This window comes from Nycticebus coucang, chromosome 19 (assembly GCF_027406575.1).
Source record: "Nycticebus coucang isolate mNycCou1 chromosome 19, mNycCou1.pri, whole genome shotgun sequence".
Taxonomy (NCBI): Eukaryota; Metazoa; Chordata; class Mammalia; order Primates; family Lorisidae; genus Nycticebus; species Nycticebus coucang.
Genome location: NC_069798.1, coordinates 25,205,866 through 25,233,145, shown reverse-complemented (window position 1 = coordinate 25,233,145; position 27,280 = coordinate 25,205,866). Strand labels below are relative to the sequence as shown.

The following is a 27,280-nucleotide window of genomic DNA, read 5'->3' as shown; positions in this document are numbered from 1 at the left end:
TTCTTTTGAGAGGTTTCTGTTCAGATCATTTGTTCATTTTTTAATCAGATTGTTAGGTTATTGATGTTGAAAAGTTTGAGCTCTTGGTATACTCTGAATATTAATCCCCTATTGTATTAATAGTTTGCAAATATTTATTCTAATTCTGAAGATTATATTTGCACCTTAATTCCTTTGCCATGCAGATTCTTTCAAATATGCAATTCTACTTGTTTATTTTTATTTTGTTACCTGTGATTTCGAGTTCTTATTCATAGAATATTTTCTCAGATCAACATCCTAAAATGTTTTTCTTATGTTGTCTTCTAGTAGTTTTAATTTTGTTTTTTACATTGAGATCTTTGATCAATTTTGAGTTGGATTTGATATATGGTAAGAGGTGTAGATTTAGTTTTATTCTCCTACATATGAATATCCAGTTTTCCTAGCATAACTTATTGAAGAGAACAAAATATAAGTGTTCTTGGCACATTTTCAAAAATCAACTATCTGTAAATATGTGGAATGATTTCTGGATTCTCTATTCTGCTCCACTGGTTATATGTCTGTTTTAATGCCCAAGTTATGCTATTTCACTTTATAGTATTTGGGGGAGTTGGACAGTATGATGTCTCCAATTTTGACCTTTCATTTAAGATTCACTTTAGCTATTTATCTTTTTGATTAAATATGAATTTTAATTTTTTTCTGTTTCTGTGAAAATTTCATTGTTATTTTGATAGGGGTTGCATTGGGCAGTATGCATAGGTTGCTTTGGGCAGTATGTTTATTTTAATAATATTAATTCTTCCTATCCATAAGCATGAAATTTCTTTGCATTTGATTGTGTCCTCTTCAATTTTATTTATCAGTGTTTTTCAGTTTTCCTTGTGGAGGTTTTCACCTTTTTATTTAAAATAATTGTTAGATTTTTTTCTATAAATGAGATAATCTCCTTGCTTTTTTCCTCCAGCTAGTTTGTTATTGGTTCCTGATATTTTCTATGTTGATTTTGTAGCCTGCAACTATACGGAATTTGTTTGTCCATTTTAAGAATTTTTTGATTGAGTCTTCAGGTTTTGCAATATATGCAATTATGTCATCTGCAAAGAGAGACGATTTGACTTCCTCCTCTCTGATTTAAATGTCTTTTATTTCTTTCTCTTCTTTGGCTAGGACTTCCTCTAGTATGTTGAATAAGAATGATGTGAGTGGACATTCTTGTCTTTTTTCATTTTAGAGAAAAAAATTTATACATTTTCCCTGTTCTGTTTGATGTGGTTTTGTCATATATGAACTTTATTGTATTGAAGTACTTTTTAATACTTCTTTTATTTAGAGTTTTTTATTTTCTTTGCAGTTTTTTTTTTTTTTTGGCCAGCGCCATGTTTGAACCCACCACCTCTAGTATATGAAGCCAGTGCCCTACTCCTTTGAGCCACAGGCGCCATCCTTTATTTAGAGTTTTTAATCATAAAAATATATACTAGAGGTTTTCTCTATATCTATTGAAATGATCATTTTATTTTGGTACGTCATTATTTTGATGGGATACATTGCATACATTGAGCCATTTTTGCATTCCTGGAATAAATCCAAGTTGACCATGGTGAGTTAATCTTTTTGATGTGTTCTTGGATTCAGTTTGCTAGTATTTTGTTCAGAATGTTTGTGTATATGTTTATCAAGGATATTGGCTTGTAGTTTTCTTTTTTTATTTGTTTTGTTAAGTCATATACACATAGATCATGAATACATATACGCATATGTGGGGTACAATGTGTTGATTTTTCTATACAGTTTGACGTGCTTACATCAAACTAATTAATATAGTTTTCACCTCATTTACTTGATTATTGTGTTAAGACATTTATGTTATACACTTGATAGATTTGACTCGTACCCTTGCAATATGCTCCATAGGTGTAGTCCCGCCATTTACTCTCTCTCTATCAAATCTCCCTTCTCTCCTCCCTTCCCACTCCATTTGTCTCCTTCATTCTGGGCTATAGTTGTATTCTATCTTTGATAAAACGTGAATAAATATAAGTTGGTTTCATAGAAGTACTGAGTACATTGGATATTTTTTCCTCCATTTTTTTTTTTTTTGTTGTCGTGTTCTTGACCAATTTTAACATCAAGGCTATGTTGGCCTCAGAGTTCTTCCACTTCAAGCTTTTGAAATAGTTTGAGAAGGATTTTTTTGTTGTTGTTGTTAAACTTTGGTAGATTTCACTACTGAAGCCATCTGATCCTGGACTTTCTTTGGTTGGGGAACTTTTTCTTACGAATTTTTTAATATCATAACTTGTTTGTTTGTTCAGGTTTTCTCTTGCTTCTTGGTTCAATCTTGGTAGGTTGTTTATGTCCAGGAGTTTATCCATATCCTCTAGGTTTCCAAATTTCTTGGCATATAGTTGTTTAAAATAGTCTCTAGTAATCCTTTGTATTTCTCTGGTATTCATTGTGATGCTTCCATTTATCTTTGTCCCTGATTTTACTTATTTTAATCTTCCTTCTTTTTTTCTTAGTTAGGCAAGCTGATGGATTCTTAATTTTGTTTATCTTTTCAAAACATCACCTTTTTGTATTATTGGTCTTCCATACTGTTTTTCAGTCTCAATTTTGTTTATTTCTGCTCTGATCTTTGTCTTTTGCTTTTTTCCACCAGTTAAGGATTTGGTTTGTTCTTGCTTTTCTGGGTCCTTGACATGCATTGTGAAGTTGTTTATTTGAAATCTTTCAAGTTTTTGATGAAAGCATTTATTACTATAATCTTGCTTTGTAATATTGCATTCCATAGATTTTGGTATTTTGTTTTTCTATTTTAATTTGTTTCAAGGCATTTGTAAATTTTATTCTTAATTATCCTTGACCATTAGTCATTCAGGAGCATGTTTTTTGATTTCCATGTATTTGTACAGTTGCAAATATTCTTTTCACAATTGATTTCTAGTTTTATTCCATTGTAGTCAGATAAGTAATTGATATGATTTTAATTTTTTTAACATTTTTTTGAACCTTGTTTTATATTACTATGATGGTCAATTCTGGAAAACACTACAGATGCTGATGAAAAGAATGTTTTTTTGATAGCTGAGAGTAGGATGTTAAAATTCTCAGCTATTATTGGGGTCTTTTTCTACCTTTGGATCTAATAATATTTTATTTATATGCATGCATCTGAATAAATATGTCTTTACAATTTACAGTCTCTTTCTGAATTGATAACCTTTATTATTGTATACTTCTTTGCCTTTTTTTTTTTAATGGCTTTTAACTTGAAGTTTGTTGTTGTCTGATATAAGTGCTGCTCACTTTTTGTTTCCATTTCCATGGAATGTATTTTTCCATTCCTTCACTTTCAGTCTATGTGTATTTAAATAAGTGAGATGAATTTCTTACAGGTTGCATATGGTTGAGTCTTGTTTACATTCAAATTTATTATTTATAGGTGAGGGCTTACTCCTATCATTTTATTTCTTGTTTCCTGATTGTTTTGTATACCTTTTATCCTTACTTTCTATCTTGTTGACTATTTTTATGGTTGAATGGTTTTCTGTAGTAATAAAGTTTGATTCCTTTTTCTTTTTCCATTGTCTATCAGCTCTACCTGTGAGTTTTATACTTTCCCATAATTTCTTAATGGCAATTTTCATGTTTTCGCTTCTAGATACAGGATTTCCCTGAACATTTCTTGTAAGTCCAGATAGGGGTGCTGAATTTCCTTATATTTTGCTTATCTGTGAAAGATTTTATTTCTTTTTTATATTTGAACGATAGCTTTGCTGTGTATAATATTCTTGGTTGGTAGTTTTTTCTTTCAGTACATTGAATATATCATACATTCTTTCCTTAGCTGGTAAAGTTTCTATTGAGAAATCCACTTTTTGTCTAATAGGGATTCTCTTATATGTGATTTGAATGTTTTCTCTTGCTGTTTTTAGAACTGTATCCCATTGCTGAAATCTAAATAGCAATGATAAATCAAATGGCTGAGCCCAAAGCCTGAGATTAAAGGCTATAAAACATTATATGGCAAGGGGATTACCCATCCTGAATGGAATGTTTATTTTTCTATCAATCAGTTGATATATAGATAGATAGAGATATAGATGGAGACGGCGATAGAGATAAATGATTAAAATTGGAAGACATAAAAACAACTGATAGCTTTAACATATGCAAAATAAGAAAAAGTGTAGAACATGGAGAGTGTTAATAATTGTCCTAAGTCTTCATTCATACCTGTATCAACTCCCTTTGTCATCTAACCATGACCAAGATAAAGATATAAAATTGTTCCACACACTGAAAGTTTCTCTTGTTCTTCTTCCCACTTCATGCTGTCCACTACCTCTGCCTCAAAAATGGTAATCACCATTCTGATTTCTATTAAATAGGTTAGGTGTGTCTGTTTTTGAATTTCAGATGAATGTAATCACACAGTGTAAACACTAAACACTCTGGTGTCCAGCCTCTCTTCATTCAATTTAATATCTGTTATAGTAACCCATGTTTTCTCTTATATCAGTAAATGATTCTTTTATTTTACTATGAAATATTTTATGGCAAGTGTGCCTTTTTATCTAGTTTTCTATTGGCAAACATTTGGTTTATTTCTTTTGTGGGGTCTTTCATGAATACTTATGCTAAGAATATTTTTGAACCTATCTTTTATGTCAACATAGGTACTAATTCCTACCAGATGAATACTCGGTATTAGGTTGTTAGGTCATAGTATAGGGATATGTTTATGTTTATGAGCCTCTCTTGGACGTGTACTACAAATCTTTGGAGCTTGATTTTTCATTCTTTCAATTATGTCTGATTTGGGTATAGATTTTAGTGATGTTCAAATTATTTAATTTTTCTATGACAGAATGTTTTTTTAGAATGACTTTTTAGAAAACTGTGACTGTCAGGCCACAAAAAGATTCTACATTTATGTGTATCCATCATCTAATAATCTATCTATAAGTTTTTGATCTTTAGTTATTTATTACCAGGTCTATGTTTGCACCAATATCAACTTTTCTTGGAGTAAGTGTTATAACCTGGTAGTGTAAACCATGCAAATTTATTGTTTTCCTTGAAGATCGTCATAGCTATTCTGGATTAAATTGCTCATGTAACTTATCAAATCAGTTTATCCGTTTTCATAAGAAGAAACAGTTGGTTTTAATTAACCTTGTGTTATTTGTCCTTTTAATAATTGTTTATTGCTTAATTGTATTGGTTTCCTGTGTCTGAACACATAATTGGTGGCTTAAAGCAATTAAAATTTGTTTTCTCACTGTTATAAAGGCCTGGTGTCTGAAATCAGTACCACTGAAAGAAAACAAATGTGTCAACAGGGTTGCATTACCCTTGGAGGTTCTAGGAAAAAACCATTCCTTGTTTTCCACCTCATAGTAGCTTTCAACTTTCCTTGGCTTGTGGCTACATCACTCTAATATTCAAGACAGACCTCTTCAAATTCTTCTCTGTTCCACTTCACATCACCTTCTCTTCTACACATGTGGTAAAATCTCCCTCTGCCTTCCTCTTTTCTTTAATGCCTACCTGTATGATCCAGGATAATTTCTCCATCTCAGGAGCTTTAACAGCTTCAAAGACCACTCCTCTTCTTTTTTGCTGTCTAAGGTTACACAGAATTTGCCTGTGGATAACTGTGAGAAGACCATATTTGTTGTTGTTGTTTTTACAATGTGCTGATTTTTATATACAATTTGAAATATTTTCATCAAACTGGTTAACATTGTCTTTGTGGCATTTTCTTAGTTATTGTGTTAAGACATTTATATTCTCCATTTAGTAAATTTCACATGTACCCTTGTAAGATGCACCATTGGAGACCAGTTTTTATTCTCCCACGTTACTATATGGAAGCTCAGAGTTTTATGTTTGTCTTATACATGTATTCAATGGCCTTACTACTTTTTCTAATTGTTTACAAATTATCTTGTATTTTACACACATAATTTCATCATTTGAAAATGTAATATTTTCCTTTCCAATGTTTATGTATTTTATTTCTTTTTCATGTCTCATGTCATGAAATACTTTATTAAATACTGGTAAACATCCACGTCTTTTTCTCAGTCTCAGTGGAAGGCAGTCTAGTGGGAAGAATCTCCACCATTAAATTGTGATGACAGATGTAGGTTTTATATATATGCTTTACTATATTTATTCAATTTTTCTTTTACTCCTAGTTGGTCAGACTAGAATCTTAGAATAAATTTTGAATGTTATTAGCTTTTTGCTACATTTATTTAGATGATAATACTTTTCCTACTTTATTCTGTTAATGAGGTGAATTAAATTGATTTTCAAATATTAGTGAAAGAATCACTCTCCCAGAATAAATCCACTTGGTCACATCTTTTGGATGTATCTCTAATTAAATTTTCTAATCTTTGTTTAGGCTTACTATGAATATACTTGTTCATAACATTGTCTGAAATAATTTATATACAATTGGTACAATTTTTTCTTTTAAGTATTTTGAGTATTTCACTAATAATGCCATCAGTTTCTGGATTTGTGTGCTTGTTTGGGGAAAGGGAGCCTATTTAATTACAGATTGATTTTTTCAACAGATATAGTGTGTTCATAATTTTTGTTTCTTAATCAATCTTGACAAGTTGTACAGGTCCATTTTATCCAAGATTTTAGGGTTTTTTCCCCCTTTTTCTTTGTAAATATTTTTAGACTTACAGGAGTCTATAAGTAGAGTCTTGTGTACACTTTCCCCAGCTTCTTCCAATGGCAGTGTCTCATAACCAGGAAATTGGCATAGACCTTATTAAGTTTTTGAGATTTTTTTTTTTATTTGCTGTCATTTTTTGGTGTGTGTGTATAAATAGCTATACACAATTTTATCCCATATATAGATTCAGTAACCACCACCATAATCAAGAGACAGAATAGTTTTATCTATCATGCCACTTATTTTATTCACAACCCCTTACATTTTCTCTGTCTCTTGACATCCTTTAATCTTTTCTCCATCTCCATGATTTTGTCATTTTTAACAGTGTTACGTAAGTGGAATCATATAGCGTGTAATTTTTATTTATGCTTTTTCATTAAGTATAATTCTACCTATCTGTACTGTTGGATGTTTCAAGAGTTCACTCCTCTTTTATTATGAAGAAAGATTCTATCATATGTATATATCAGAGATTGCTTAACCATACAGCTTTGAGGGACATTTAGTTTGTTTTTAGTTTTTTGCTACTATGAATAGAGTCACTGTGGATATTTATATGGAAGTATTTTGTGAGCATAAAGTTTCATTTATCTGGGATAAATATTTAAGAGTCTAATCAATAGCATCTATGTTAAGTGAAAATTTAGTTTTGTAAGAAACTGCTAAGCTGTTTTCCAAGGTCGTATATACAACTTTGCATTCATACCAGCAACGTATGAAACACTTCATTTCTCCATGATAAATGACAATTTTTTAAAAAATTTCCACCACACTAATAGATTTGTAGTGATAGCTCATTATGGGTTTACTATATTTTCCCTACGTAATGCACACTTATTTTTGCACTGGCCTTCTTTGTGGAGAGTCACAGAGGAACAAAAATCTCCTTGGCAACTGCTTCTCTTTAAATAATTCCTCTTTTACCTAAGCTGCAGTTTTCTTTATTTTACATATTAGACCAGTGCTTCTCAACCTTCCTAATGCCGTGACCCTTTAATACAGTTCCTGTGGGTACCAAACCACAGGTTGAGAACCACTGTCTTAGACTGTGAGGACTTAATTGATTATCCTTTTACTACCATCTTTCCTTTTCTTTCTTTCTTCACTGCTCTTCCATCTATTACCAGTTTCTTCACTGCCCTTCCATCTCTCTATTACCAGTTTCTTCACTGCCCTTCCATCTCTCTATTACCAGTTTCTTCACTGCCCTTCCAACTCTCTATTACCAGATTTCTTCCCTGCCCTTCCATCTCTCTATTACCAGTTTCTTCACTGCCCTTCCATCTCTCTATTATCAGTTTCTTCACTGCCCTTCCATCTCTCTATTACCAGTTTCTTCACTGCCCTTCCATCTCTCTATACCAGTTTCTTCACTGCCCTTCCATCTCTCCATTACCAGATTTCTTCCCTGCCCTTCCATCTCTCCATTACCAGTTTCTTCACTGCCATTCCATCTCTCTGTTACCAGTTTCTTCACTGCCCTTCCATCTCTCTATTACCAGATTTCTTCCCTGCCCTTCCATCTCTCCATTACCAGTTTCTTCACTGCCATTCCATCTCTCTGTTACTAGTTTCTTCACTGCCCTTCCATCTCTCTATTACCAGATTTCTTCCCTGCCCTTCCATCTCTCCATTACCAGTTTCTTCACTGCCATTCCATCTCTCTGTTACCAGTTTCTTCACTGCCCTTCCATCTCTCTATTACCAGATTTCTTCACTGCTCTTCCATTTCTCTATCTGCTCTTCCATCTCTCTATCTGCTCTTCCATCTATTACCAGATTTCTTCATCTGCCCTTCCATCTCTCTATTACCAGTTTCTTCACTGCCCTTCCATCTCTCTATCTGCTCTTCCATCTCTCTATTACCAGATTTCTTCACTGCACTTCCATCTCTCTATTTGCTCTTCCATCTCTCTATTACCAGTTTCTTCACTGCCCTTCCATCTCTCTATTACCAGTTTCTTCACTGCCCTTCCATCTCTCTATCTGCTCTTCCATCTCTCTATTACCAGTTTCTTCACTGCCCTTCCATCTCTCTATTACCAGTTTCTTCACTGCCCTTCCAACTCTCTATTACCAGTTTCTTCACTGCCCTTCCATCTCTCTATCTGCTCTTCCATCTCTCTATTACCAGATTTCTTCACTGCCCTTCCATCTCTCTATCTGCTCTTCCATCTCTCTATTACCAGTTTCTTCACTGCCCTTCCATCTCTCTATCTGCTCTTCCATCTCTCTATTACCAGTTTCTTCACTGCCTTTCCATCTCTCTATTACCAGTTTCTTCACTGCCCTTCCAACTCTCTATTACCAGTTTCTTCACTGCCCTTCCATCTCCCTATCTGCTCTTCCGTCTCTCTATTACCAGATTTCTTCACTGCCCTTCCATCTCTCTATCTGCTCTTCCATCTCTCTATTACCAGATTTCTTCACTGCCCTTCCATCTCTCTATTTGCTCTTCCATCTCTCTATTACCAGTTTCTTCACTGCCCTTCCATCTCTCTATTACCAGTTTCTTCACTGCCCTTCCAACTCTCTATTACCAGTTTCTTCACTGCCCTTCCATCTCTCTATTAGAACATTTCTTCACTGCCCTTCCATCTCTCTATTACCAGATTTCTTCACTGCCCTTCCATTTCTCTATCTGCTCTTCCATCTCTCTATTACCAGTTTCTTCACTGCCCTTTCATCTCTATGTTACCAGTTTCTTCACTGCCCTTCCATCTCTCCATTACCAATTTCTTCAATGCCCTTTCATCTATTACCAGATTTCTTCACTGCTCTTCCATCTCTCTATCTGCTCTTCAATCTCTCTATTACCAGTTTCTTCACTGCCCTTCCATCTCTCTATTACCAATTTCTTCAATGCCCTTTCATCTATTACCAGATTTCTTCACTGCTCTTCCATCTCTCTATCTGCTCTTCAATCTCTCTATTACCAGTTTCTTCACTGCCCTTTCATCTCTCTATTACCAGATTTCTTCACTGCCCTTCCATCTGTCTATTACCAGACTAGCTTATGTCCTTCACCTAAAATCAAGTCAAAAAATGGTTTATTTTAAGTCATTTGTAAATTATTTTTCTCTCAATCTCTTCCTGTTGGAAACATAAATACTATTGGTGACTTTTATTTCTCACTACTTACTTAATATCTAAGTGGTACTTTTTAGGAACTGGGGGATTGCTTTTGGATAGAAGAAACTATAGAAACTGATAAATTTCACCAATTCATATTGTTAAGCCATAAGCTAATTTAAGTATAATTTAATACGTAATTTTTTTAATGTGGATAAAATCAACTGTGTTTTTTTCTACTAGGAAACAGATTGATAACCTTGAGCAGCTCTGTGATCACTACTGTTCATCAATATACAATGCTAATATTAACATGGAGGAGCAAGAAGGTGCGGTGACTGAAGTACTAAGGGAAACAAAGTCATCAACAGAGGAATTGGAGTCTCTCACCAAAACAGTGAGTTTTTCATATTTAAAAGTAAAAAGAATATTGATTTTCATTTTGAGTTATAAATAGTAAAATTTATCTGCTAATAATTAATTAGCATTTAGCCAATTTTCTGCCTATATTAGTGTTTTAATTTCTGAATAACAAATTACTACAAATTTGCCAACTTAAAACAGCCCTCATTTATTTCTTCAACATTTCTATGAGTCAGAATTCTGGGCACATTTCTTTCTGGAGACTCTAGGATTAATCTACCTTTAGGCTTGTTCAGTTTTATTTTCCTCTTTTATAATTTGACATAATTATGGGATATAGTGTTATGATTTGACATATTTATGGGGCGCAGTGTGATAATTCAATACCTGTATATAAAGTGTAATGATCAAATCAGAGTAATTATCATATTCATCGTCTCTAGTGTTTGTTGCTTCTTTGTGTTGGGAACATTCAAAATCTTCCCCTATTACTATTCGGAAAAACGCAATGAATTATTGTTAACTATGTTCATGCTACACTGCCAGACAACATTAGAATCTATTCCTCCTGTCTAGTTGTGATTTTGTATTCCATAACCAAACTCTCCCCAACCTTCCCACTCCACTGCTCTTCCCCACCTCTAGTTACTATTACTAGAGGCTGGTCTACTGACTACTTCTGTGAAATCAACTTATTTAACTTTCACAAGTGAGTAAGAACATCCAGTATTACTCTTTCTGTGCCTGGCTTATTTCAGAATGTGCTCCAGGCTCATTCGTGTTGCCATAAGTGACAGGATTTTGTTCCTTTTTATGTGTTAAATAGTATTCCATTGTGTGTATATAACCACATTTTATTTCTTTTTTTTTTTTATTGTTTGGGATTCATTGAGAATACAAAGAATTAAGTTACATTGATTGCATTTGTTAGTTAAAGTCCCTCTTATGATTGTGTCTCACTCTCAAAAGGTGTATCATACATCATAAACTCCCAAACCCCTCCCACCTCCCTGTTCCCTCATTCCCCTCCCTGCCCTAGATCATCTACTACCTTCATATAAAAATTAAGTGAAGTGCATTGGATTCTTGCTTCTCCATTCTTGTGATACTTTACTAAAAATATGTTCCACTTCCATCCAAGTAAATAAAAAAGATGTAAAGTCTCCATATCTTTTAATAGCTGAATTGTATTCCATGTTTTATACATGTACTACAGCTTGTTAATCTATTCCTGGGTTGGTAGGCATTTAGTTGTTTCCACATTTTAGTGATGTAAATTGAGCTGTGAGAAACAGATCATATTTTCTTTATTGATGCAATCATTGGTGGATAATTAGGTTGATTCCTAATCTTGGCTATCATGAATAATGCTGCAGAGATAAACACGGGGTACAGCAATCTCTTCAACATACTGATTCCCTTTCTTTTGAATATATTTCCAATAGTGGGATTGCTGGATCATATGATAGTTCTATTTTAAGTTTTTGTTTAGGAATCTCCATATTGTTTTCCTTAGTGGCTATCCCATTAAATAATTTATAGTCCCAGCAACAGTTAAGTTTTCTTTTTTCTGTATCTTCACCAGCACATGTGTCTTTTTGACTGTCTAATAATATCTGTTCTCACTGGGATGCTCACTTTTGACATAGTTTAGTTATTGCAGTTTTAGAACTGAGGCCCTTATATCTTGGCAGCTGTCAGCGTGGTATCATACTCAGTTTTGGAGGCTGCCTGGATTTCCTGGTTGTTGGGTCCATTCATCTCTGAAAGTAGCAATGTTGTATTGCTAATTTTGTATTGCTTCCTTTTCATGTTTGGAACCACTTTGACCTTCCATTATGACTTACCTTTCTTCTTTGCTGTATCTTTTTACTAGAGTAAACAAAATTATGAAAATAATAATAATAAATAATAGTATATGGTAAAAGAAAATATGCAAATTCTTATGCCAATTTGCTTTCATACCTAGTGTTTAAAAGGTTTGTTGTTGTTGTTGTTGTTGTTACAATGCTTTTTAATTGTATCTAATAGGACAGGACATATTTTAATGTTTTGGGGGGGAGGTCATTTGTACTTCTTTGTCTGGCAAAACCTCGTGATTTGCTTTCCCCCTATAAATTGAGTGACTATCTTTTTGCTGATTTATTAGAATTTGTTGTATATTATGGATATTAGTCACTTTAGAGTTACATATTTTAAAAGTATCTTCACTCTGTCTTTAATCTCTCATAGTAACATCTGAGGAAGAGACGTTTCTATTTTAGTATATTATCAGGCATGAATACTTTACATTGTACTTTGTGCTTTTCTGAACTTGTTTAAGAAATTTTCTCCAATCCAAGGTCGTAAAAACATTTCTGATAATTAATTATAAGTGCTTTGAATTCTGCTTTTCATATTTACATGATATTTTCAGAGCAAACTATAATTAGAATGTTCTAAAGTGAGGGTATTTTTTCCTTCACTCTGTCTTCTATTTATATGTTTGTAAGTAATAAACTACTTCTAGAGTTTTTGAAATGCACATCTTGCTGGTCAGATGTGATGCATAGTCAGCATGAAATTAATGTATGATGTGAAGTGAGATTGTAGTTACTTTTTTAAGTATAAAAAAAATTCTTGCAATACTATTTATTAATGTATTTTTTTATTCATGAATACTCAGTGCTAGCTCTGTTACATGTCAGGATTCCATGTTTTTGAGGCTCTATTTTTCCATTTACTTTTTACTTTGATCTATTGGGTCCTCTTTACCTCAACACTCCATGTCTATATTACTAAAATTTCTTAATGAGCTTTGATTTTCTACTATGGTAAATCCTCCAGTGTATTTCTTCATGAGGTCTAGGCTATTCTTGACCCTTTCTCACTCTAAATTTCAGTGTAATCGTCTTCATTTTCTTCAGAAATTTTGTTGGAATTGTGATTGGAACTGCATCCACATATGGATTATTTGGGGAAGGAATAACATCTTTATGATAGGCTTTCCTAAACACTCAAACGATTTAGCTCTTGAGTTTACCTGGTTAGTTTTTCTAACTGGGGCCTTAGCCAGTTTCCTTGGAGCTTTCTGGAAAGCAAGCATTCTTTTTACAAAATCAGTCTCTGATTAGTGTTATGCATATTAACACTTCCGTCTGCACTAAATTTTAAAGTTGTTCTTTAAAATCAATTTTTAACGCAATTCTTATACATTCATAAAAGCAGTTTATATACAGTGGAAAATTTTTAAAATTTATTAAGGCTTAATTCATGTTATCACATATGAGCAACTTGCATAAATATTGCATTAAAAAAATGTTTTATCTGATTTTGCAATACTATCTAAGTAGGTTGATTTTACCAACTGTGTTAATTGTGTTATTTAAGTCTTTTATACTTCTGAGTCATTTTCTGGTTTATCTGTCAATTCCTGTGAGAGTTTTATTAAAATATCTCAGCAAGATAGATTTCTCTATTACTTTTTCATTTTTACTGTTCATTATTTGCTTTATGAAATTTTAAGCCATATTTTGCATAAAACAAAATTTATAATGTTTAGAGTTGAGCTTTTTTCTTAGGACATCTTTTATTTATAAGGTTTAAAGTTTTATGAATATACATTTTGCTTAACAAATGTTAACTATAATCAAAATCTTCAACTTCTTCCTGAACAGTTAAAGGACTGTATAATCCATTCCCTTTTCCATCATTTTATACCTATCTTATTTGCTTATTTCTTTATTAAGATAATGTATTATTAATTTATGTAATAATGTTTTGCTTGTATTTATTTCCATATTAATATGTTCCACACAAGTCTTTCTGCTTATTGGACCTAATTGTTTTTTTTTTCCTTTTTACTCAACCATTCCTTTAAAAATTTTTTTTCAGTGAAAATTCTAGATTTGAGATTCTTAAAGTTTTGTTTTTAATTTTCATTTATATTTTAAAATGTTTTGATTTTGCTTTCATTCATTCAGTATAGTAAATATGAACCTGAATTAATGAGAATGACTTATACTGCTGCAAAAACAATAGAAAAGGCTCTAGATATAGACAAGGTTTAAAATATAAAACTAAAGGAAAGAAAAACCCACTAATCTAAAAAATACTGTCTGAAATATCAGGAGGGATGAGAGGGGATCTATGAGTTGGGAGAAACTAATCTTAAAGAGATGGAAGTGAGAGCCTCTGCAGAGGGTGCCCTTGCTTCCCTCTTCAGTCTCGGTTTCTACACTCTCCCTGACTACTGTGGGGAACAACTGAGGACTTGCAAGTGCAACGTACTTGTTTTCTTCCAGCTCTTCATAAATAGTGTTTCCTCAAAATACAGTATTTGACTCTGCTCATCCTCTAATCTTGCCATTATCTGGCTGAATCTTCTTGTTTTAAACCTCCACTTGGAAGGAGAAAAGGCCTTGGTGAAACCATCTCTCCACTTTCTTTTGTTTGCTATGAACTCTAACTGCGCTCTGTTTAGGTCTACACCAGTAGTTGTAACACTCTATTGAAATGATTACTTGTCTATTTCTTTCTAGACTATAACTTTTTTAAGGGCATGAGATGCATTGTAATTCCTGTTTATCTCTGCACAGTTTGTTCAGTGCCTGTTGCATATTAGGCACTCAATAAACGGGTGTTGAATAAGTGAGTAATTCAGTGAAGGAATGGAAGGAAGGCAGGGAAGGAGGGGTGGAGGGAAGCAGAAAAGGAGGGGGGATGGTAGGGATGAAGAAAAGAAGGGAGGGTATACAAAGGGAAAAATCTGCATCTTGTGAGCCTCGAAAGACCTTCATAAGGTGGAGTGTAGAGTGTATCCATTTACATAATCCTTGATGATTTCAAAGAATAAATGTATCTTTCTGAAATATATAATTCCTTTAATATACAGTTATATAGTGTTGTCAGATAATGACATCAATTTACTAATCATGCTGAAATTTGTCATCTATAAAATATTACCATTAATAAAATATTTTCAAAGAGGAAAAATTTATTCACTAAACCTATGATCATTTTTATTTATTTATTTATCTATTTATTTGGGGGGATTCATTGAGGGTACAATAAGCCAGGTTACACTGATTGCATTTGTTAGGTAAAGTCCCTCTTGCAATCGTGTCTTGCCCCCAAAAGGTGTGGCACACACCAAGGCCCCACTCCCCTCCCTCCTTCCCTCTCTCTGCTCTTCCTTTCCTCACCCCTCCATCCTTCTTTCTCTCTCTGCTCTCCCCTTCCCCCACCCCCACCATGACCTTAATTGTCATTAATTGTCCTCATATCAAAATTGAGTACATAGGATTCATGCTTCTCCATTCCTGTGAGGCTTTACTGAGAATAATGTCTTCCACTTCCATCCAGGTTAATACAAAGCATGTAAAGTCTCCATTTTTTTTAATGGCTGAATAGTATTCCATGGTATACATATACCACAGCTTGTTAATCCATTCCTGAGTTGGTGGGCATTTAGGCTGTTTCCACATTTTGGCGATTGTAAATTGAGCTGCAATAAACAGTCTAGTGCAAGTGTCCTTATGATAAAAGGACTTTTTTCCTTCTAGGTAGATGCCTAGTAATGGGATTGCAGGGTCAAATGGGAGGTCTAGCTTTGAGATTTCTCCATACTTCCTTCCAAAAAGGTTGTACTAGTTTGCAGTCCCACCAGCAGTGTAAAAGTGTTCCCTTCTCTCCACATCCACATCAGCATCTGCAGTTTTGAGATTTTGTGATGTGGGCTCTTCTTGCTGGGGTTAGATGGTATTTCAGGGTGGTTTTGATTTACATATCTTATAGATAGGGATGATGAACATTTTTTCATATGTTTGTTAGCCATTCATCTGTCTTCTTTAGAGAAGGTTCTATTCATGTCTCTTGCCCATTGATATACGGGATTGTTGGCTTTTTTCATGTGGATTAATTTGAGTTCTCTATAGATCCTAGTCATCAAGCTTTTGTCTGATTCAAAATATGCAAATATCCTTTCCCATTGTGTAGGTTGTCTATTTGCTTTGGTTGTTGTCTCCTTGGCTGTACAGAAGCTTTTCAGTTTAATGAAGTCCCATTTGTTTATTTTTGTTGTTGCAATTGCCATGGCAGTCTTCTTCATGAAGTTTTTCCCCAGGCCAGTATCTTCCAGTGTTTTTCCTATGCTTTCGTTGAGGATTTTTATTGTTTCATGTCTTAAATTTAAGTCCTTTATCCATCTTGAATCTATTTTTGTGAGTGAGGAAAGATGTGTGTTCAGTTTCAGTCTTTTACATGTGGATATCCAGTTCTCCCAACACCATTTATTGAATAGGGAGTCTTTCCCCCAAGGTATGTTCTTGTTTGCTTTATCAAAGATTAGGTGGTTGTAAGATGTTAGTTTCATTTCCTGGTTTTCTATTCGATTCCAAGTGTCTATGTCTCTATTTTTGTGTTTTTTTGTTTTGTTTTATTTTTAAGACAGAGTGTCACTTTGTCACCCTTGGTAGAGTGCTATGGCATCATAGCTCACAGCAACCTCAAACTCTTGGGCTCAAGAGATTCTCTTGCCTCAGCCTCCCAAGTAGCTGGGACTACATGCATCCACCACAACCCCCTGTTATTTTTTTTAGAGCCAGGTATCCCTCTGGCTCAGGCTGGTCTTGAACTCCTGAGCTCAGGCAATTCATCCACCTTGGCCTCCCAGAGTGCTAGGATTACAGGTGTGAGCCACCGCACCTGGTCACCTGTAATCATTTTTAAAAAATTTCTTTGATCACCTCTAAAATGTTAAGTGTGGCCCTCTTTAGTTTGACGTTGAAACAGAATGTTATTTTTAATGAAGAATTTTGAATGTATTTATAAGGTTAGTAATATTTTTCAATGATATAAAATACTTGGGAGTATCATACTTTCTAGGGAATATGACAACATGAAGAAGTCTAGATATATTAAATTCTCCTGTGTTTTGCTCATTGTAAAAACTTTTAAGCTAGATTTCCAACAAGCACATGTGAAGCACTCAATTAAAAGCAATGATGTGCATTATTGTCATGCATTATTTTTTTGGTATGTAATTGCAGCTTCTGGTTTAAGAGAAATATAAAAGATTTGTGCTGCTTAATTGCACATACAACTTTCTAATTTTTTAAAATATCAAGGCGTATTGTCTTTCCAATTTAGACTCTTTACCTCATTAGTACACACTTTTCTCTAATTTATATTGTTGTTGGATCTGTTTTTCCTTTTTATTTCTATAAAAAACAGCTTTTGTGAACTAGAAAAAAAGCTGGAAATTTATTAAGCACTTTAAAATAATCTCAAGATAAAATTCTTTTTAAATATTATAGTAAAGTTTGTCTGTAAATCCCTTTCAATATTTATTTATACTCTGCTCCCATAGTTCAGAAATCACTTTTTAGAAACTAATTCCAGTATTTGTTTATCTTAATTTCTTATGATATAAAAATCTATATACATTTTATTTTATCCTTTGATAAGGTAATGCATTTTAAGGATTTAGAAATATTTATGATTTTACATTTATTGAACAATGGCATAGGCATACAAAATTCTTTTGTAGTAATTCAGTTTTTCGATAAAGGTTGTAGACATAGTATAATTGTAATCCTTTTGAATTTAAGATGCTGTTTTCACAATTTTTTGGTACTGTTCTTGTGTGTACAAAGTTAATTTCCATTACTAAATTATTGTTCTAGATATTATACACTATAAATCCAAGCACCACAAAACACCCATCCAGCTATGCCTTTGATTCAAATATTTGCCTCAAAATTATTCAGATTAAGTAATTCGCATTTCAAAAATGGATGAGACAATAATAATTCCTAATATTAACAATTTACCAAATAGGAAACCAGCCTAGAGAGGCTGAATGATTTTCTCATAGACACAAAGCTATTAAGTGATAGAGTCAAACTATGACCCAGAAGTTTAGACTATGAAAGTAAATTGCTGCACTCCATGATATTCATATGTAGAGTAGATAAAATATGATAAGGCTTATAAAAGTATTTATCACTGATACTCTTTTCATCATGGGATTTCAATACTTTTCTTATGTGTACGTGGCATATATATAACATATTCAACAGACAATGATTCAAATTGGCTATTATTGTCTTTTCTCTTATTTTAAAGAAATGCTTAATGTTATCTACATGTTGATTTCAAATATATTCTGATTATCAAGCTGAAGATTATTTTAGTATAATCAGGTTATAAAAACTATGTAGAAATTGATGTTGATTGATAGAAAATGTTCGCAATGTTTTGTGAAGTTGATTTTGAAGAGATTTTCATTTGACCTATTGAGATGATGTATTATATTAATATGTAACCATTTTTAAATTCATTGGATGAACTCAGCTTCGTTATGGTTTATTGTTCTTTCAATTTACTGCTGGATTTGATTTGCAAGTATTTTATTTAAGATTTTGCATTCATATTAATAAGTGTGTCTGTATTCCAGTGTTCTTAATGTGTGCTATATTTGATAGATTTTCTTATCAGGATTATGGTAGCATTATGAAATGAATTCGGAAACTTTCTTTCCCTTCTTATTACTTGGAAAATTAATATATATTTAAGTAACTGTTTCTTGAAAATTGTATAGGACACCTTGGTGTTTGAATTATTTTCTTTTCCATAGGAAATTGTTTTAGGTCATCACATGATTTTCTTATCAGGCTATATATTATTTTAACAGTCCAGGAAGTAATCTAAATGGATTAAAATTTTCAAATGTATTTCCATAGTATGATATAAAATGTTCACTTATACTTTCTCTGCATCTTTCTTCTAATTGTATATATGTTGGTTACTTCTTAAATTAAAATTTCAAATTATTAATGGTCGATCTTTTAAATAAAAGATGTCTCTTGTATTTAATAATTTTACAATATTTCAACCTTTAATATGTACTGTTATAAGTTCTTGTATCTTTAGGCTTATTATGTTTCTTTTTACTTTTTACTTTGTGTGTGTGTGTGTGTGTGTATTTGCATATGTACATATACATATGCATGCATTAGTTTTTTACCCAAAAGCTACTTTGCTACAAGCTCCTTGAAAGGCATTTCTATATTCACAGACTCCAATTTCTCTCCTTTCATTCTCAGTAAACATCATTCCAGTCAGGCTCCCTGCCTCTCCCCACTACATTCCACTGCAGTTGCTATAAATGGATTCTGTTTTCTTCCTTATACCCTCATAGAATCTTATGGGATTAATTATATGAACTATGGTCTAAAATTATTTTAAGAGACAGTTTGAATAGCACAAATGCTAAATGTTCATTTCTTCAATTTAGGATATATTGAAAACATAGAAGACAATATTCATCTGTGGATTTACCATTTAGATATAGTCTCAATTTGTTTGAGACTCTCATAGATCATTTTGTTTAATACAGAGACAAAGGCTTTGTAATATATCTGAAAATGATACTATCATATGATACAGTAATTGATGGCATGTTACTTCTTATGCTGCATAAAATCATTGCAATAGCATCCTACATTTTACAATGTAAATTTAATGACTTGGTTTCTTAAATCCTTGTTACTTGACATTTAGGATGTTTTCAAGTTTTAAGCATTATAAACAAACTATGACAAATATTTCTAAGACTTTTAAATTTAACATAACTACTTATTTTAATCAAATATTCTTATGATGGAAAACTAATAAAAGTTGAACCATGTTATACAATAGGACCAGAAGCACAGTCAGGAATCACCAATTTTCTCATTCTGGGAAGTCTTAAATTATTTACCAGGATTTTCATATTTTCCAAACTTCTTCACATTTTCAAAGACCCTTTCATTAAGTGGATGTATTGGCTTTAATATCATTACTGTTGTAGAGTTATAAGAGACTTACCCATGAATGTTGAAACTTGTATAGCAACTTGTTCACAATTTACCCACTGGGTTTTTAATATTTTCGCCCTTTGATTAATTATATAATTTAGATATTGTTATATAAGTTCTTGAATCTAAAAGAATTTTTGAACATTATTTTAAACATAACTAAAACTATGTAATGACTGTTGGTGACTTCACTGTTTAAATCTAAAGGGTTCTTTTCTTCGATATAATTTGTGATTTAATTTACTTATTTGTTTTTTTCCCTTAAATCATAGTTGTGTACATTAATGCAATTATGGGGTAAAATGTGCTGGTTTTATATACAATTTGAAATACTTTCATAAAACTGGTTAACATAGCCTTCACTGCATTTTTTTTTAGTTATTTTGTCAAGACATTAATATTCTACACTTAGTAGATTTAACATGTACCCTTGTAAAATGCACCATAGGTGAGGTCCCACCAATTAGCCTCCCTCCACCCATTCTCCCCCTTCCCCTCCTATTTCCCCTTCATCTTGGGCTGTAGTTGGGTTATAGCATTCATATGGAAGTGTGCATGCTTATAAATTGGTTTCATAGTAGGGCTGAGTACATTGGATATTTTTTCTTCTATTCTTGAGATACTTTACTAAGAAGAATATGTTCCAGCTCTGTCCATGTAAACATGAAAGAGGTAAAGTCTCTTATCTTTTTTAAGGCTGCATAATATTTCATGGTGTACATATACCACAATTTATTAATCCATTCATAGGTCAGTGGGCACTTGGGCTTCTTCCATGACTTAGCAATTATGAATTGGGCTGCAATAAACATTCTGATGCAAATACCTTTGTTATAAAGTGATTTTTGGTCTTCTGCATATATACCTAGTAGAGGAATGAAAGAATCAAATGGCAGGTCTATTTTTAGAGCCCTAAGTGATCTCCAGATATCTTTTCAAAAGGAACATATTAGTTTGCATTCCAACAGTCAGAGCAGAAGTGTTCCCTTTTCTCCACATCCAGGCCAACATCTATGGTTTTGGAATTTTGTGATGTGGGCTAACCTTACCAGAGTTAGATGATATCTCAAAGGGGATTTGATTTCCATTTCTCTGATGATTAAAGATGATGAGCATTTTTTCGTATGTCTGTAGGCCTTGTGCCTGTCTTCTTCAGAGAAGTTTCTCTACATGTCCCTTACCCAGCCTGCAATGGGATCACTTGTTCTTTTCTTGCTAATATGTTTGAGTTCTCTGTAGATTCTGGTTATTAAACCTTTGTCAAAGACATAACCTGCAAATATCTTCTCCCATTCTGAGGGCTGTCTCCTTGCTTTACTTACTGTGTTCTTGGCTATGCAGAAGCTTTTTAGTTTGATCAGATCCCAGTAATGTATTTTTGGTGTTGCTTTAATTGCCCTCTTCATAAAATATTCTCCCAGACCGATTTCTTCAAGAAGTTTCCCTGCACTCTCTTCTAGTATTTTTATAGTTTCATGTCTGAAATTTAAATCTTTTATCCAGTGAGAGTCTATCTTTGTTAATGGTGAAAGTTGTGGGTCCAGTTTCAGTCTTCTACAGGTTGCCGGCCAGTTCACCCAGCACCATTTGTTAAATAGGGAGTCTTTTCCCCACAGAAAGTTTTTGATTGGCTTATCAAATAACGGTAAGTAGCCGGATTCATCTCTTGGTTCACTATTCTGTTCCATATATCTACCTGTTTCGTGCCAGTACCATGCTGTTTTGATTACTGTCAATTTATAGTATAGTTTGAGGTCTGATAGCATTAGGCCTCCTGATTTGTTTTTATTTCTGAGTAATATCTTGGCTATTTGAGGGTTTTTCTGATTCCATATAAAATGAAGTATTATTTTTTTGAGGTCTTTAAAGTATGACAGTGGTGCTTTAATAGGGATTGCATTAAAAATTTATATTACTTTGGGTAGTATGGACAGTTTAACAATGTTGATTATTCCCAGCCATGAGCATGTATGTTTTTCCATTTGTTAACATCTTCAGCTATTTCTTAGAGTTTCATAGATCTCTTTATAAAGATATTTCACATACTTTGTTAGGTAAACTACCAAATAGTTCATCTTCTTTGGCACTACTATGAACAGAACAGAGTCCTTGACTGTCTTTTCAGCTTGACTATTGTTGGTATATAGAAAGGCTACAGATTTGTGAGTATTGATTTTATATCTTGAGATGCTGCTGTATTCCTTGATCACTTCTATGAGTTCTGTAGTTGAATCCCTCGTGTTTTGCAAGTATACAATCATATCCTTTGCGAAGAGTGAAAGTTTGATTTCCTCTGACCCTATATGGATACCCTTGATCACCTTTTCTTGCCTGATTGTGATGAAGTGGAGACAATGGGCCACCTTGCCTGGTTCCTGATCTGAGTGGAAATGATTTCAATTTACTCCATTCAATACGATATTGGCTATGTGTTTGCATAAATGGCCTCTATAAGTTTAAGAATTGTCCCTTCTATACCTATTTTCTTTAGTGTTCTGAACATGAAATGATGCTCGATATTATCAGAAGCATTTTATGCATCAATTGAGAGAATTATATGGTCTTTGTTTTTTATTTTATTTATGTGCTGAATTATATATATAGATTTGTGTATATTGAACCAGCCTTGAGACCCTGAGATAAAATCCTTTTGGTCATGGTGTATAATTTGTTATCAAACAAAATAACAAATGTGTTGCTGGATTCTGTGTGCTAGGATCCTGATGAATATTTTTGCATCAATAATTCATGAGTGATATTGGTCTATAATTTTCTTTTCTTGTTGGGTCTTTTCCTGGTTTAGGAATCAAGGTGATGTTTGCTTCATAGAATGTGTTTGGTAGTATTCCTTCTTTTTCTATATTTTGGAAAAGGTTAAGTAATGTAGGTACTAGTTCCTCTTTAAAGGTTTTGTAGAATTCTGACGCGAAGCCATCTGGTCCCAGGCTTTTCTTTTTAGGGAGATTTTGTATAGTTGATGCTATTTCAGAACTTGATATAGGCCTGTTCAACATTTCCACTTCATTCTGTCTAAGTCTAGGAAGGTGGCGTGATTCCAAGTGTTGATCTATTTCTTTCAGATTTTTGTATTTCTGAGAATAGAGTTTCTTGTAATATTCATTAAGGATTTTTTGAATTTCTAAGGAGTCTCTTGTTATTTCATCTTTGCCATTTCTGCTTGATGAAATTAGAAATTTTATCTTTTTCACCTGGTTAGGTTAGCTAATGGTTTATCTAGTTTATTGACCTTTTCAAATAACCAACTTTTTTTTTGGTGCCGTTTTTGGCCGGGGCTGGATTTGAACCCACTACCTCCAGTAGATGGGGCCGGTGCCCTACTCCTTGAGCCATAGGCACCATCCCACAAAACCAACTTTTTGATTTATTGATCTGTTGCATAATCCTTTTGTTTTCAATTTCATTTAATTATGCTCTAATTTTGTTTTGTTTTGTTTTTTCTTCTGCTAGGTTTGGGATTGGAATATTCTTCCTTTTCCAGTTGCTTGAGATGTACCATTAAGTTGTTAACTTCTTCTCTTTCCATTTTCTTGAAGAAGTCTTGCAGTGCTATAAATTTCCCTCTTACGACTGCCTCTGCATATCCCAGAGGTTCTAGTAATTTGTGTCTTCATTATCGTTTTGTTCCAAAAGTTTGGTAATTTCCTTCTTAATCTCATCTATGACCCTGGCATCATTCAGCATTAGGTTATTTAGTTTCTATATTTTTGTATGAGTATGCAGATTGCTATTGTTACTGAGTTCAACTTTTATTCCATGATGGTACAAGAAAATGCAAGGAATAATTTCTATTCTTTTAAATTTGCTGAGGTCAGACTTGTGACTTAAGATGTGATCAGTTTTGTAGGCTGATCCATGGGCTGATGAGAAGAATGTGTATTCAGTTTTGTTAGGATGAAATGTTCTGTAGATGTCTGTTAAATCCAGTTGTTAAATGGTTAAGTTTAAGTCTAAAATTTCTTTGTGTAGCTTCTTATTGTATGATCTATCTAACACTGCCCAAAGGGTGTTAAAATCTCCAACTATTATGGTGCTGGAGGAAATCAAGTTGCTCGTGTTTGTTAGAGTCTCTCTTATAAATTGAGGCCAATTCTGGTTGAGTGCATAACTGTTAATAATTGAAATCTTATCATGTTGAGTGTTACCTTTAACAGATATGAAGTGACCATCCTTATCTTTACTTATTTTTGTTGGTTGAAAGCCTATTGTATCTGCAAATAAAATTGCAACACCTGCTTTTTTCTGATTTCCATTTGCCTGAATTATAGAGGACCACCTCTTCACCCTGAGTCTGTATTTATCTTTTAAGGCAAGATGAGATTCTTGTATGTGGCAGATATCTGGCCTGAATTTTTGTATGCAGTCAGCCAACCTGTGCCTCTTTAGTGGACTATTTAAGCCATTCACATTAATTGAGAGTATTGATAAGCCTGGTAGTATTTTGGGTATTGAGTTTTTCAGAAGCCCAGTGGACATTTTTAATCTTTTCACCACTGTGGAATTTGGAATTTGGAATCTGATCCAAAGTTTCTGAGTTAATTTACTTTGATGGTAAAGAATTGTGCTTTTCATTGTGGAGGATGGGTCTAAGTATATCCTGGAGAGCTGGTTTAGTTATGGCAAATTTCTTGAACATACGAATGTCATTAAAGTATGTAATTTCTCCAGCATAAATGAAACTCAGTTTAGCTCAATTCAGGATCCTGTGTTGAAAGTTATTTTATTATAAGGGGTTAAATGTCGATGAACATCATCTTCTAGCTTGGAAAATAATAGCAGAGAGATCTGCAATCATTCTAATATTCTTCCCCTTGTAGGTTATGGTTTTCTTACGTCTGGCTGCTTGCATAATTATTTACTTCATATTAATTTTGGCGAAGTTAAATTATTATGTTTCTGGGAGATTCTTTATTTGAATTGAGTCGTGCTGAAACTGTCTGCTATCTGAATTTCAGAATCTCTTGCCATGTTTTCGAAGTTCTCCTCGATTATCTCTTGGAGTAGAGCATCAATATCCTTTGAAGCAACCTCATCGCCTTCAGGAATTCCTATAAGGCGAATATTACTTTTCTTTGAATTATTTCAGAGCTCTCTGAGAGAATGATCCATTTTTGCTCTCCACTTTTCTTCCTCTTTGAGCATTTGGGAGCATTCAAAAGCTTTGTCTTCAATGTCAGAAATCATTTCTGTTGCCTGCTCCCTTCTGAGGTATTCTACTATAGATCTCATATTTTGTAGGGCTGCAAATTGTTTTCTCAATGTGTCAAAATCTTTGGTGATTTTGTCTTTGAATTCATTGAATTCTTGAGTTAACCTTTGAATTATTCCTAGAATTTTTAATTCTGATTTTACTTCCATTCTGTTAATCTTATTTTCCATCCAAATTCTAAACTCTATTTCTGACATCTCAGCCATTTGTTTATGAACTGGATCTTCTTATTTTTCTGCCTTGTCATTCCTTGGGGGAGTTGATCTACTCTGATTACTCATGTTGCCAGAGTATTTCCACTGATTTTGCCCCATGATTGTTTTTTACTGTTTGGCTAGATGAGCAGGTAAGATGAAATTGGATTGGGGGCTCCTGGAGTAGTGATTAACCAACCTTTGCTCAAGAGCTGGGAGTGGTGATTGTAGCTTTTCCCCTACAGCTTTGCAAGGGACCCATAAAGTAGTACAGCCTGAGACACTGAAGACCTGCTTGGTCTGGTGAGGCTGTGTGGTACTGGGAGTCACTTATATACCAGTCACTTATGTACCGGTCTCATATTCAGCTTGTCTCTGTCCAATCCTAGTGAATCAGTCTCAGCTATGGAGAAATATGAGCAACTAAGACACCCTGCCCACCATGGGCAACAACTGGAAAAGAAAAATCAAACCTTCCCACGATAACACAACCAGGGTACCACCTTGGATGGTCCATGGGTGATTGGCCCAGATGAAGAGTTCCAAATCAATTGTCCTAGTCAGCACCAAGTCTCAAGTGGGAGAGTTCAAAAAGTCTCCAGCAACTAGATAGCAGAGAACTCGAGTAAGGCTTGCTGTGGTGCTCCGTGAAGTCAGAAGGGCCCACCCAGCAAATGAGTTAGTCCAGGGAGATTGATGCCTCCTTCACCACCTTGCAAATCTGTCACACCCAGTCACTTGTAACCCCATAGGGCTGTGGCCCAGTTCCCTCCAATGAGCAGATGCACCAGGGGTTTGCACTTGTCTGAGTCACAGGGAAATCTATGTCTCCTCAGCCAGGCCACCATACTTTGCCACCAGCTGGCAGGGGGAACTGAAACCTGACAAACTGGGGTGCTTAATAGAAGCTGGGGAGTGTCACTCAGTTCTAGCCCTGCCCCAGATTGATGTTGCTTCCACTTATATTCTCACAGAATTTGCGTTTCTTTCCTGGCTGTATTCCACTGTGGGCCAGACACTGTTTGAGTTCCTGGAAACTGTGACTCAGTGCTGCCGTGTGCCGCTGCCACTGCGCCAATTCTCATGGAGCTGGCGTCTCTGTCTCCACTATACACCATGTTGGGGCAGGCACAGTTAGAGCTCACAAAGGATGCTCACAAAGTTCCTGCCCCTCCCTGAGCTGATGCCTCTGCCACACCTGCTTTTGTCCCAGCCATGCTCCGCTGGGAGCTGGGTGCATCTTGGGCTCACAAAAGCAGCAATTCTGACTCAGCCCTGCCCTGGGAGTCTGCCACCTCTGCATGCGCATATTCTAGTCTCCATCTGTACTGCCTCAGGCATAGCTTTTGCCCATGGGGCCTGCATTTCATGGCTGCCACCGGAGTAGTGGCCCGGCTCTCTCTGATGGCTAAAAGTGATGGGAAGTGTTTCTCCAGAATATCACCAGGGGAGTGAGCCCTATTGTTCCCACTGTCATAGCTTCTATGCTGCAGGGCACTGTTTCTTTCTCTCCCATATTGCTCCCTCACCGCACAGTCCCTGCTTTACACCTGTGCTGCTGAATCAGCACAGACTTGTAACAGCCCATGCCTTGTCCAAACTTCTTGAGAAAATGCCCAAGAATCTGGACTCTGCAGGGGATAGGCTTCCAGACCTTGGGATAGGAGTGGAGAGGAGTGCTGGGAGTTCAGAATTGCGGGTAGAGTATATGTTTAGTTTTGTGCCTTGTGGGAGAGTGCCAGTGGGTCCTCTGTGGGGAAGGAGATCGGGCTTTTAGTGGCTCTCTCCTGTGTTATAGAAAAAGAAGAGATCTGAACTCTGCTTGCTTGTTTGTAGAAAGCACACTGCGAGCTGTTCTCATGGGGGTGGGGTCTGCTTGGCAATGGGT

The 27,280-nt window shown here is 34.4% G+C and overlaps 1 protein-coding gene across 1 annotated transcript in view; it reads left to right on the top strand.

The window, feature by feature from the left end:
* Positions 1–27,280, top strand: part of CCDC178 (coiled-coil domain containing 178) — a 427,305-nt gene that overhangs the window by 54,636 nt on the left and 345,389 nt on the right. The window contains exon 9 of the mRNA XM_053571342.1: positions 10,013–10,166. Within this exon, the coding sequence (XP_053427317.1) occupies positions 10,013–10,166 (154 nt within the window). The remainder of the gene's footprint in view (positions 1–10,012; positions 10,167–27,280) is intronic.